Source organism: Cololabis saira, chromosome 20 (genome assembly GCF_033807715.1).
Source record: "Cololabis saira isolate AMF1-May2022 chromosome 20, fColSai1.1, whole genome shotgun sequence".
Taxonomy (NCBI): Eukaryota; Metazoa; Chordata; class Actinopteri; order Beloniformes; family Belonidae; genus Cololabis; species Cololabis saira.
In genome coordinates this window covers 674,493-688,334 of record NC_084606.1, presented here as the reverse complement: position 1 = coordinate 688,334, position 13,842 = coordinate 674,493, and the positions used below count along the sequence as shown (strand labels likewise).

Genomic DNA, 13,842 nt, shown 5'->3' with positions numbered 1-13,842 from the left:
ACCGGAGACCCGGAGACCCGTTTAGAGACTTGGTTTATTATAGAACAATGCAAATCATGTTTAAAGCAAAAAATAAAACACTAGCAGAGTGTGCAGAGGTTTTTAAACATTTACATTTTAAACAATGTACTTTCTTTATGTTAAAAAAAAATCATTATGTGCATTTATATTTGGGAGTTCTGGCTGTAATTGAAAAAAGGGGAAAAGAGATAAGTATGAATGAATGAATAGTCTTTATTTCGGTCTTAAGTTTTGTACAAGTTAAGCCATTTTTACAAAACAAACAATGAAAAAAGTAAAATAAACGTTGCTTTTGCGAAAAGCCGAAACTTCTTCAATTTTTTTATCTTTTATCAACTTAAATCTGAAACATTAACATTAATCCGTGGAAAAAAACAATGCATAAAGAAGACAAAAAAATAAATAAAACAAAATATAAAATTGACGTTTCACATTCTAGAATGTTTTTGATAATATACTTTATAGTTATAGTGTTTTATATTTATTTACAATATTTTATTTAAACATTTTCTTAAACCTTTTTGCGTTGCGTCTGTTCACTTGGTGCGGTTTACACTCACGACGCTGCCAACATGGCCGCCGCGTCCCAGAATGCACCTTGGTGACCAAGCCCCATTACTGGCAGCTCCCGTGACGTCACGGGGGGGGTGTGTCAGCGCGAGACCACGCCCACAGGCCACGTGTCCGGAAGCAGCTCCGGCTGTGCAGGTTTCCTGAGACCCGGAGCAGGACCGGAGACCCGGAGACCCGGAGCAGGACCGGAGCATCCCGGCTGGTTCCCCCCAGGAAGGAGCTCCCCCCCGGGGATCATGGGGCTGCTGGCCCGGCTGCGGAAGGAGTGGTTCATCATCGGGATCGTGCTGGTCATCCTGTCCGCCAAACTGCAGCCGAACATCGGCGTGAGAGGAGGTGAGACCCGCACCTTCTGATTCTGGCCCAGAAATCCCGTCTGGCCGCTCATTCACCCACTTTCAGGGAGTTTAGAAGTGGGACTACTTTCTCACGCCGACCTGCCGGCGGAGGGACACGTCGCACTAAAGGACCTGTCTTAGTATAAGAACTACTTTCCTTTTAACGTAAAACTGCGGCTTAAAACGCTTATTTCGTTATAAGAGAACAGCGTGGGTAAAGGGGGAGTTGTTTCCGAGATGAACGGGTTTATAGCGGCGGTAAAACGCGGTTATCTCAGGATAAGGATCGATAAGAGCCGATCAGTCGCACCTTTACAGCTACTGTGCTGCGTTCACGGCGCCTCGGAAACGGCAGACGCGTCAACGACAGGCAGGTAAACTCGCTCTCACCTGAAAGAACCACGACTATGGAGGCTGATTATTGATTAATTCATTCATTCATGACCTTATCGATCGATTAACAATGACCTGATGAGCAGTGTTTTCTTTTGAATCTGAGAATCCCTCAATAAGTTGTAACTAATTATTTTTGCTTAAATACAGAATGCACAAGGCATGTTATATTCCTCATTTGTTTAGCACAATTCAACACAAGGTAATTCAAAGTTCTTTACATCAACATTAAAAGCGGCAAGACACAATTAAAACATAAATAACAAATAAAATGAAGTAATCTGTGCCGATTCGTGCGATGAATGAAACCATTTTGACAATTCTACGTCACAAAGCCTGTCCTTAGTCAAATATTTATTGACACAAACATGACAACAATGGCTAATATTAGTAGGCCTAATCTATATAACTGTGAAAAAGTTCAAAGAAAATGTGTTTTAAAAGAAAATGCCTTTTATTTATTGTTATTATCATTTATAAGCGGCGATTAACTGTTAATTGATTAATTTAATCAAGTAATTTCCTATCAAAGATGTGGGTTCGAGGTCTGGATATATCAGAGGTCAATGAGAGCTGAAAACCTGCAGTTAAGCTTTTGGATTCATTAAAAGAAACAAAGGGGTTGAGGTTTCCGAGGTGTCCCTGAAGGCAGCACGCTGCAAAGGTGCGACTGATAATCAGTTATTGCTAATAATTACTGTTTTTACTGAATAAAACTCTTCTCTGAGCCTTTTCTGGAGGTTTTACATAGTTTTAAGACACTTTTTCGTCCCACAGGACCGAAAAACGCATTATTTTAGTCTGATATTTTATAAATACCAAAGAATATTCTCTAATCTTGTGGGAAAAAAAACAACAAAAAAGATGAGTTTTTACTCCCGTGTCACTGTTTATTAATGATATTTGTTTTCGATGAGTCAAAATGTATTACTGTATATTTGCTGATGACACAAATTTGTACTCAAATCCTCCGGGAGAAATTTAGAAGAACTTTTGCACACTGTTGAACAAGAGTGTGCTCAAAACCAGCTTTGATGTTAATAAATTATCTCTTAATATAAAGAAAACCAAATGTATGCTATTTGGAAACCAAGCTGGAAGTGATATTAAATTAAAAGTCTTTAATACTGAAATTGGAAGAGTTTGTGATCGATCATAAACTTAACTGGAAAAAACATGTTGAATATGTACGTGCTAAATCATAAAAGTTTATACTTAATTTACCGTTCACTGATACTTATTTAACTTACTGTGTGGAACTACGGGGATCTACGTTTAAAACCATAACTGATAAAATAGTTTTACTACAAAAACGAGCTTTACGCATCATTAATAAAGCAGGATATTATGATCATACATTGTTTTTAAATTCTCCTATTCTGAAGTTTAGAGACTTGGTTTATTATAGAACAATGTTTAATCATGTTTAAAGCAAAAAATAAAACACTAGCAGAGTGTGCAGAAGTTTTTAAACATTTACATTTTAAACAATGTACTTTCTTTATTATGTTAAAAAAATCATTATGTGCATTTATATTTGGGAGTTCTGGCTGTAATTGAAAAAAAGGGGAAAAAAGATAAGAATGAATGAATGAATAGTCTTTATTTCGGTCTTAAGTTTTGTACAAGTTAAGTCATTTTTACAAAACAAACAATGAAAAAAATAAAATAAACGTTGCTTTTGCAGAAAAGCCGAAGCTTCTTCACTTTTTATCTTTTATCAACTTAAATCTGAAACATTAACATTAATCCGTGGAAACAAACAATGCATAAAGAAGACAAAAATAAATAAATAAGACAAAATATAAAATTGACGTTTCACATTCTAGAATGTTTTTGATAATATACTTTATAGTTATAGTGTTTTATATTTATTTACAATATTTTCTTTAAACATTTCCTTAAACTTGTAGATAGAACTGCACATTTTTAGCTCGTTGTCACAACTATTCCATATTTCTCTCCATCTCTTTTTAATATTAGTTCTTACTGTCGTCGTCTCAAACATGAGTTTTATTTCTTTTATTTGGAACAAATCCTGAATGCAGTTTGGAAGCAGTTTCTGCTTTAAAGGCAAATAAAACAGTTTTCTGCTCTACTATATCATGGAATTTTATAGTATTATATTTAATAAAGAAATTATTTGTAGGTTCATAATAGTCAGATCTATTAATCATCCTTAAAGCTCTTTTCTGGAATAAGAAAATAGAGTTTGTATTTGTTTTCTAGGCGTTACCCCAAACCTGCACACAATAGTCATGTCTGTGTATTTATAGAATAGAATAGAATAAAAGCCTTTATTATCGTTATACTGGTACGGTGAGATCAGGCAGCAGCTCCGTAAGAGTGCACACGTGTAAACACTGTGGAAACAAAGACTGTGTAAAATGAGAAACAGGAAACATAAATATATATATATATATATATATATATATATATATATATATATATATATATATACCGTATCTTCCGCACTATAAGGCTAAAACACCTAAAAGCCTAGAATTTTCTCAGAAACTGACAGTGCGCCTTATATATGATCATTACAGTAATTTCTGTTACTGTAGTCAGGGGGATTGTGGGTAATGTAGTCTCCTGGCACAGATAATCTGGATGGCAAATTATTGAGTGGTTTACAGCTTAAGAAAACTCAAATATCCTATCTCCAAAAATTAGAATATTCTGTGAATCTTAAACTTAAACCATAATCATCAATATTAAAATAATAAAAGGCTTGCAATATTTCAGTTGATTTGTAATGAATCCAGAATGTATGACATTTTTGCATTACAGAAAATAAAGAACTTTATCACAATATTCAAATTTTCTGAGACAATCCTGTGTGTGACTGAAATAAACTAAACTAACCCCCCCCCCTCCCGTCCTCCGTCAGGTCCTCTGAAGCCGGAGATCACCGTCGCCTACGTGGCCGTTTCCCTCATCTTCTTCAACAGCGGCCTGTCCCTGAAGACGGAGGTGAGACCCCCCCCCCCCGGTGCATTGTGGGTAAGGGTTTGACCCCCCCCCACCTGGTGAATTTATTTGTTTATTTAGGAAGGATCCCCATTAGTCTTCCTGGGGTAAACACACATAGACATACAAAAGAACAATAATCCAACTCAAAAAGGGTGAAAAACATTCACTAGAATTCCTGAAATAATAAATTGATTTGATTAAGTAACCAACCAAAACCATCCACATCTTAAATAACAATATTTGCTACTATCACCAGATCTGTTCCACTTTTGAGCAAAATAGTTTGCAACGACTTTATAATTTATAATTCACCTACACCTGTATTTATAGTAGTATAAATATACTATATATAATAATATACTTATACATTATTATATACTTATACTACTATACTATATATACACTCATAGCCTACAGTAATTTAGAATATAGTTACTATTAAATTTAGAATATACTTAAAATTTGCACATAATCACAGTATATACTAGTGATGCACCCAAATGAAATTTTTTCGGCCGAAACCGAAAATAATAATAAACACTTGGCCGAATACCGAACAATACCGAACATGGTTCTTCACAGTTTTTCATTTATTTTGCCAATTTTTTTCACCATTGCATAAATCAAATACATTTGATTTAGGCTTTTAAAAGAAAAAAATATTTTACAAAATTACAAGGTAGAAAACATTTGTTGAACATAAAAAACTGAACATTTTTTAATTTCCCAGCATTTCTTAAATATTCCAGCAGACATTATACCAGCAAAGAACAATAACTTAAAATAAATAAATAAATTAGCAAAATACATTTTTTGGCCATCTTTGAGCTTACGTTAGGCTTAACTGACTGAACATTGTAACATAGGCCTTAAAACAATAAAAATGCATTAAAGCGCTCAGGGTTTTTTATCATTTCAAATGATAAATCAAACTTGTAGCTGAAAGACTTTGCAGATGTTTCCCCTCTAGATATTTGAGCAGAACATTCATGTTAAACAGCCATTCTTGTATTATTCTTTACTCTAAAATACTTCCACACTGCTGACATGTTTGCACCACTTCACTCCACGCTCTTCCACGTTTGATTTCCTCATCTAAACCTGTAATAGATTGATTTATGTTGTTTTGGTTCCACCTGCTGGTGAATGTTGGTAAAATTCTTATGTGGTTACTTTTTGGTTGGCCAACGATTTATGTTTGTGGTGCAACAGTTACGGAGCGGCCAGTCTATTTCCTTATATTACAACGCCGTTATTAATTGTTCGTTTTTTTTCCCACCTATTCCACCGAACACGAAAGTGTTTTTTTGTCATTTTCAGCCGAAAAAGTTTGGTTACTGAACAATCGGTGCATCACTAGTATATACCTAGGACAGATCAAGACTTCCTTCTGAACCACAGCTGCTTCAGTCTCCTTTAAAACCTGACACCTTGATTATTGATTATTGATTATTGCAACTATACATGGGGGGAGATGGTTCCAGTGCATCATGGGTAAGTCTCCCCCCCGGTGCATCATGGGTAAGTTTCCCCTCTCTTGCAGGAGCTGACCTCAGCACTGCTCCACGTCCGTCTGCATCTGTTCGTCCAGATCTTCACCCTCGTCTTCTTCCCCCTGGCCGTCTGGCTGCTGCTGCGGCTGCTGGAGCTCACGCTCATCGACCAATGGCTGCTGAGAGGGTGAGGGGGGGTAGAGGGGGGCCCGGGGCCCCAGGGCGGGGCGGACCCGTCCACACAAACACTCCCATTCAGCATCGGTACAGTGTACTCTGTGTTGCTGCTGCAGGAACCGCTTTACATGTCAGTTTTATTTTTATAGCACATTTATAAAACCACGAGGTCGACCAAAGTGCTGTACAGTAAACATTAAAATGAAACGATACCAAAAGAAAATACAGTACAGAGTGTAGAATCAATAAAATCACTAACGTACTAAGATGGTCAATAATATAGTAATAAAGAATAGAAAATAGACGGCAAAAAACAGACACACAAAGAACAAAGTGCACAATCAATTCTCACAGATGTGGCCACGACTCACCTACAAAAGAAAAAGAAAAGAAATATGTTTTCAAAGAAGACTTAAAATCCTCCAGGGTCAGAGCAGATCTAATGTTTGGTGGGAGCTATTCCTTAGCTTAGCCACCGCAAAAGCTCACCTTGGTCACCCAGCAGCTTCTCCAACCTCCTACTGCTGATCTGGGGGTGGAAACAAACGAGTCGCACTGAGTAGGTGCTGGTGGAAAAGTACCAATTAGAAGCTGCCAGGTCTGGACCAGGTACCTGGTCCAGGTCCAGGTGCAGGTCTGGACCAGGTCCAGACCTTCATTTATAAAGCTCGCTTGCGCAGAAAAAGGGCCTGAAAGATGCGCAAGCCACCTTCTACACAAAGGTTGGGATTTAAAATAAAAAACTAACTAAAAAAAAGTGCATATCTTTACTCCAGATCTGGGGAAGATCTGGGGAACTGGAGACGCAGGTGGTGAGGTGGAGAAATGAAGCACATTCATGTCATACAGATTTATAATATAATGGCGCTGACCGTGTCGTCCGTGTGTGAAGCTCAGTCAGTCAGGACCATTAACGGGGCAGGCGGGGGGGCAGGGGGGGGGCGGCCGCCCCGAGCCCACTACTCCACGCCGAAGAGGAAAAAAGAAAGTGTTCTGATTAAAATAAGGAAAGTTGGACTATATAACAATTGCGTTCATAAGGATAAAGTTTTTAAAAAAATTAAAGCAATAGTCTCTTCTCCCCGTGTGTGTCTGCCTGTCATGCCGGGTACGTGTGCGCATGTTGTGTTTACTTTTAAGTCTGAATTATGCGTTGGTGTAACGCAGAACCATAAATCAGCCTAGAGCAGCTCTGAAGGGAGGAGGGGGAGCGGGGGCTGCCGGGCCGTCTTCGCACAGCTAGGCTTTGCTCAGCAGGCTCATTCATATGCAAGAACATACCATTCTTGGTAAAAAGTGGGCGTGTAGAGGGCGGGATATGAGGAGAATTCACCTTCAACCTTCCAGCTGGACTGGGATTTATAAAGAGAACATTGCGTGCAAGTGTGCGTGCACACGGTTTTATAAATCAGGATTTTTTTTTTGCGCCCGCCATTTTCGGCTTTTGGGTTTACGTGCACTTTTAGTCTGAATCCTACACACTCTTTTATAAATGAGGCCCCAGGTCCAGGTCTGATTCTCTTCTCTGGTCCAGGTTGCAGACGGTGAGCTGCATGCCTCCACCTGTCTCCTCCGCCGTCATCCTGACCAAAGCTGTGGGGGGAAACGAGGTGACACACACACACACACACACACACACACACACACACACAGCAGTGTTGGTGTTTCTGTTGTCATGACGACTGTCTCCTCCTTCAGGCGGCTGCAATCTTCAACTCGGCCTTCGGGAGTTTCCTGGTAAGTCAGTGAGTCTGACCCCTGACCTTAACCTCTGACTGACCTCTGACCTTCACCCCTGAGTGACCCCTGACTGACCTCTGACCCCTGAGTGACCTCTGACCTGTGTGTCCTGCAGGGCATCGTGGTGACGCCGGCGCTGCTGCTTCTGTTCGTAAGTTCCCCGAGACGTCTGTTGCTAAAATAAGGCCTTTTAAATGTCCTAATTTGTCTTAAATCTCCATCTAAGTCTCTTCATTTTAGAGGGAATGTTTCCAGTCGTCATTAAAAAGTTTTTTTTCATGGTTTTGAGGAGAATCTCCTGGGGAGGGTCTGAATCTGTGTTGCCAGGTTGGCCAAGTTTCAGCCCAATTGGGCTGAAAAATATATATTTGGGTTGTTTTTCTAAATATTTAGGAAAAATGATTAACAAAAAAGTTTATGGCGTAGAAAAGTAGAAACGTACACAGTAAAGGCACTGATATTTGATTTGCTTTAATTTACTTAATTTAATTGTTGCCTTTGTTTGGAGCCTGAACTTTTTATGTTTTGACTCCAGAAATGAGACGAACCTGCAGGGATGAATGTTTACAGTCTTTATTGAGTAGTGGTGTAACGATACACTAATCTCACGATAACGATACAATATTATAGCAGTATTTTTTTAACAACCTTGAATGAGGAACAAATGACTGGAAAAAATTGTCTTTTATTTGAAAGACACAAAATACAAAACAATGCTGTGCGTTTGCCCTATTGTTCCAGTTTGTAATGCTTTATAACTGTTTAAGTTTTAAAGAGAAAGCCAGGCCAACCATTTTCCACAACTGAACTAAAAGTAAATGTCAGGTTTTCATTATGCATCTTCAGTTTCATACAAGTACAAATATTTAGACACAAACTGAATAGTTTCTCTCATGTATGACTTGACTTTTTTCTTTTCCAGAAATTTAACAACTAAAATTAAATAAATAAATAAAAGTAAATAATTACATACTATTTTACATCATAAAACAGATTGATTCATGCTCACCTTATAAGTGTAAGAGGAGATTTATTTTTGTTAAGAAGGTTATTTCATTATTTAATAAATATATTCTTTATATTCTGATGTAAATCAGGGACTATTTTATCTGTAGTGATTAGTCTGTTTTAGATTGGGCGGAGTGATACGCCACAGTACGGCACTAGGTGCTGTGTTGATGTTCTAAAATCCTACACTGTTGAGGGACATTAAAGTACACTGGAACTCAGCAGAAGTTTCCCCGTGTTTATCCTACTCACCACCCCAAAAAGGTTTAATTTAATAAGGTAAGGCTTAACTCTACACCAGCCTTACATCAGTAAAAGTTCAGAGATCTAAACCCTGCAAGAGTCCCGGGATCGGGACCAAAACGGGACTAGTTTCTTCTGAGCGGAGGAAGATTTTGGTCCACGGGTCGAGGTGCGGTCGTTACTAGTCAACACAATATATTAATATTAATAACCCAATATCAGATACAGTTTGTCACCTCCACGACACGTATCGTGACGTTTTTGTATCGCGAAATTTCGTGGCAGATATATTGTTACATCCCTATTATTGAGTGAAACTAAGTTGGTGTTTCTGGTTCCAGCTGATTCTTTATTGATCGTGTGTTTCTGTTTCCAGCTGGGCTCCTCGTCCTCCGTCCCCTTCTCCTCCATCTTCTCTCAGCTCTTCATGACGGTGGTGGTGCCGCTGGTGCTGGGACAGGTGATACACACATATACACACATATATATATATATATATATATATATATATATATATACACACACACACACACACGCTGGTGCTGGGCCCGGTGGCAGCAGCTCCTCGGGGCCGGTTCTGGTCCAGAACTACGGAGCCAAATCAAGGCCAAACATTTTGCTAATTTGAAAATAAAATTGTAATTGAAAAACTAAGATTTGAACCTGAAAATTAAAGTTTTGATCATGAACTTATTTTTTTCCAGTTTAAATTTTTTTTTCCAGTATCAGATCTTTTTATTTCAGTTTCACAACTTTTTTTTTTCAAATATTCTTGTTAAGCAGTTTTGCAGTGTGGTGACGTTTCTGTCTCATAATGTGACGTTCTGAAGCCTAAATGTCCGTTTCTCTCGGTTTACAAGCAAACGTGAAGACGGAGGTTTTAAAAATCTACACTTTGGCCGGAGTTTTCAGAAATTATGGTTTTTGGTGAATTTGAGCTTCGTTTTCGTGTAAACGAACGACCAAAACGCATGAAAACACCAGCATTTTTGATACGTGGAGACGGGGCCTGAGACCCGTCTCTCCCTGCAGGTTCTGGTTCAGGTTCTGGTTCTGACCCGTCTCTCCCTGCAGGTCTGCCGGCGGTTCCTGCGGGAGGTTCTGGAGCGGAGGAAGCCGCCATTCGGTGCCGTCAGCAGCTCGGTTCTGCTGCTGATCATCTACACAACCTTCTGTGACACGTTCAGCAGCCCCGACATCCAGCTGGACCCGGGGAGCCTGGTTCTGGTGGCCCTCATCAGTCAGTACTGGGTCTGGACCGGGTTAAGCCTGAATTATGGTTCTGTGTCAAACCAACACAGAGCACACGCCGTCACCGTGACGCCGTCGTGAACCTTCAGACTTCTCCGTCACTCCATTTCTCCGCGTTGCAAAACCCCCCGTGACCGTTAATTCGCGATCTTTTTCTGAATGGTTTATCCGACTTTTTCCGGTCACAGTGAATGCAAGAGATAAGGACAACTATTGTGCAAAAAACCAAAACAAAAAAAATCACACATACACGAAGAAAAGAGCGCTGAAAGTTCATGACTGCTTCAAACCGGAAACCGGAAATACGTTGCTACCAAGCGAACCAATCACAGCCCTCTACGTCTGCGTCGCCTCCATGCGTAGTTACAATTTTCGGGAGGTGACGTCAGTGACGGCGTGTGGTCTGCGTCGACGCGTAGCACACACCGTAGGCACAGCGTCGTTTCGACGCAGAACCATAACTCAAGCTTTAGAGGGGGGGTTCTGGTTTTAGGAGGGGGGGACGTCTCACCCTCTGCTCTGTTTTCTGCAGTTTTCTCCATCCAGATCAGCTTCATGCTGCTCACCTTCGGCCTGTCCACCAGGTGAGTCCCCGTCCCTCGGTCCCCCGTCCTCTGGACCGGGACCTCTGGTCCTCTTTTACCCCTTTTCCACCAAACCGGTTCCAGTGCTGGTTCTGGTTCTGGTTCACAACTGGTTCAACTGGGAACCAGCTGAAAACCGGTTTGTTTTTCCACAGTTCTGGTGCTAAAACGTCAGTTACGTCTCTGTAAACGTCAGTTACGTCTCTGCTAACGTCAGTTACGTCTCTGCTAACGTCAGTTACGTCTCTGCAAACGTCAGTTACGTCGGTTACGTCAGTTACGTCTCTGCTAACGTCAGTTACGTCTCTGCTAACGTCAGTTACGTCTCTGCTAACGTCAGTTACGTCTCTGCTAACGTCAGTTACATCTCTGCTAACGTCAGTTACGTCTCTGCTAACGTCAGTTACGTCTCTGCTAACGTCAGTTACATCTCTGCTAACGTCAGTTACGTCTCTGCTAACGTCAGTTACGTCTCTGCTAACGTCAGTTACGTCTCTGCTAACGTCAGTTACGTCTCTGCTAACGTCAGTTACGTCTCTGCTAACGTCAGTTACGTCTCTGCTAACGTCAGTTACGTCTCTGCTAACGTCAGTTACGTCTCTGCTAACGTCAGTTACGTCAGTTATGTCTTTGCTAACGTCAGTTACGTCAGTTATATCTCTGCTAACATCAGTTACGTCAGTTATGTCTCTGCTAACGTCAGTTACGTCTCTGCTAACGTCAGTTACGTCAGTTACGTCTCTGCCAACGTCAGTTACGTCTCTGCTAACGTCAGTTACGTCTCTGCTAACGTCAGTTAGGTCTCTGCAAACGTCAGTTACGTCAGTTACGTCTCTGCTAACGTCAGTTACGTCTCTGCTAACGTCAGTTACGTCAGTTACGTCTCTGCTCACGTCAGTTACGTCTCTGCTAACGTCAGTTACGTCTCTGCTAACGTCAGTTACGTCAGTTACGTCTCTGCAAACGTCAGTTACGTTTCTGCTAACGTCAGTTACGTCAGTTACGTCTCTGCTAACGTCAGTTACGTCTCTGCTAACGTCAGTTACGTCAGTTACGTCTCTGCTAACGTCAGTTACGTCAGTTACGTCTCTGCAAACGTCAGTTACGTGTCTGCTAACGTCAGTTATGTCTCTGCTAACGTCAGTTACGTCAGTTACGTCTCTGCAAACGTCAGTTACGTCTCTGCTAACGTCAGTTACGTCAGTTACGTCTCTGCTAACGTCAGTTACGTCTCTGCTAACGTCAGTTACGTCAGTTATGTCTCTGCTAACGTCAGTTACGTCTCTGCTAACGTCAGTTACGTCTCTGCTAACGTCAGTTACGTCACTGCTAACGTCAGTTACGTCACTGCTAACGTCAGTTACGTCTCTGCTAACGTCAGTTACGTCTCTGCTAACGTCAGTTACGTCTCTGCTAACGTCAGTTACGTCTCTGCTAACGTCAGTTACGTCAGTTACGTCTCTGCTAACGTCAGTTACGTCTCTGCTAACATCAGTTACGTCAGTTACGTCTCTGCTAACGTCAGTTACGTCTCTGCTAACGTCAGTTACGTCAGTTATGTCTTTGCTAACGTCAGTTACGTCAGTTATATCTCTGCTAACATCAGTTACGTCAGTTACGTCTCTGCTAACGTCAGTTACGTCAGTTACGTCTCTGCCAACGTCAGTTACGTCTCTGCTAACGTCAGTTACGTCTCTGCTAACGTCAGTTAGGTCTCTGCAAACGTCAGTTACGTCAGTTACGTCTCTGCTAACGTCAGTTACAGTGCCCAGCATAAATGAGTACACCCCCTTTGAAAAGTAACATTTTATACAATATCTCATTGAAAACAAACAATATTTCCAAAATGTGCACAGGTTACGTTTAATACAGCATCTGTTGAACTTTTGACTTAAAACAAAGGTTAATAATATAACTCAGATGCCATATTTTCCTTTTTTAGTCAAATTAGTGTGGTGCAAAAATGAGTACACCCCACAACAAAAACTACTAAATTTAGTACATTTAGTACTTTGTATGGCCTCCATTATTTTTAATGACAGCTTCAAGTCTCCTGGGCATGGAATGCACAAGTTGGCGACATTTGGCAACATAAATCTTTTTCCATTCTTCTACAATGACCTCTTTCAGAGATTGGATGTTGGATGGAGAGTGATGCTCAACCTGTCTCTTTAGAATTCCCCAAAGATGTTCAATTGGGTTCAGATCAGGTGACATACTTGGCCACGGAATCACTCTCACCATGTTCCTTTTCAGAAAGCCAGCAGTGGCTTTAGATGTGTGCTTAGGATCATTGTCGTGTTGGAAAAGGGCACGACGACCAAGGGCAAGAAGTGATGGAAGCATCTTAGTTTTCAGTATAGAGCAGTACATTTCTGAATTCATGATGCCATCAATGAAATGCAGCTCCCCAACACCAGCAGCACTCATGCAGCCCCACATAAGGACACTACCCCCCTCCATGTTTCACTGTGGGCACCATGCACTTTTCTTTGTATTCCTCACCCTTGCGACGCCAGACAGTGTTGAAGCCATCGGTTCCAAAAAGATTGATTTTGGTCTCATCACTCCACAGTATAGAGTCCCAGTAGCGCTCACCTTTGTCGGCATGTGCCCTGGCAAACTCTAGACTTTTTGGAATAGCGCGGATGCGGTTTGTATTTTTTTTTATTTTTTTTTTAATAAATAGAGCGGATGCGGCTTATATGCAGGTGCGGCTTATACTCCAGAAAATACTGTATTTAACGTCGTCTGAATATGAATGAATGAATTAATGAATAGCTTTATTGTCGCTGGTCTGGCGTCCCAGCACAGTGAGATGACAACCAGTACAACCATCAGGACACAGACAAAACAAATAACATAAGACATGAGTCAACTGGTGAGAACAAATCAGAAGGGATGACATTGGGGAGGGAGGAGGGAAAAAAGGCATCCTCACACTGTGTAAATACACAGTGTGAAAGTGTAAAAAAACACCTCTGCACAGAAGGGGGGGGGGGGGGGGTTGATACGAGGGGGAAGCCGAGGAAGGCGTTGACAATA

At 40.8% G+C, this 13,842-nt stretch overlaps 1 protein-coding gene across 2 annotated transcripts in view; it reads left to right on the top strand.

Annotated features, from left to right (window-relative positions):
- Window positions 1-706: 706 nt before the first annotated feature.
- The window catches only part of slc10a7 (solute carrier family 10 member 7), a 28,020-nt gene continuing 14,884 nt past the window's right edge, over window positions 707-13,842 (top strand). For both annotated transcript variants that reach the window (XM_061709803.1, XM_061709804.1), the window contains exons 1-9: window positions 707-930; window positions 4,219-4,301; window positions 5,845-5,981; window positions 7,506-7,581; window positions 7,670-7,708; window positions 7,827-7,862; window positions 9,339-9,422; window positions 10,037-10,202; window positions 10,746-10,797. In XM_061709803.1, coding sequence (XP_061565787.1) covers window positions 831-930; window positions 4,219-4,301; window positions 5,845-5,981; window positions 7,506-7,581; window positions 7,670-7,708; window positions 7,827-7,862; window positions 9,339-9,422; window positions 10,037-10,202; window positions 10,746-10,797 — 773 coding nt within the window. In that variant the 5' untranslated portion in view covers window positions 707-830. The remainder of the gene's footprint in view (window positions 931-4,218; window positions 4,302-5,844; window positions 5,982-7,505; window positions 7,582-7,669; window positions 7,709-7,826; window positions 7,863-9,338; window positions 9,423-10,036; window positions 10,203-10,745; window positions 10,798-13,842) is intronic.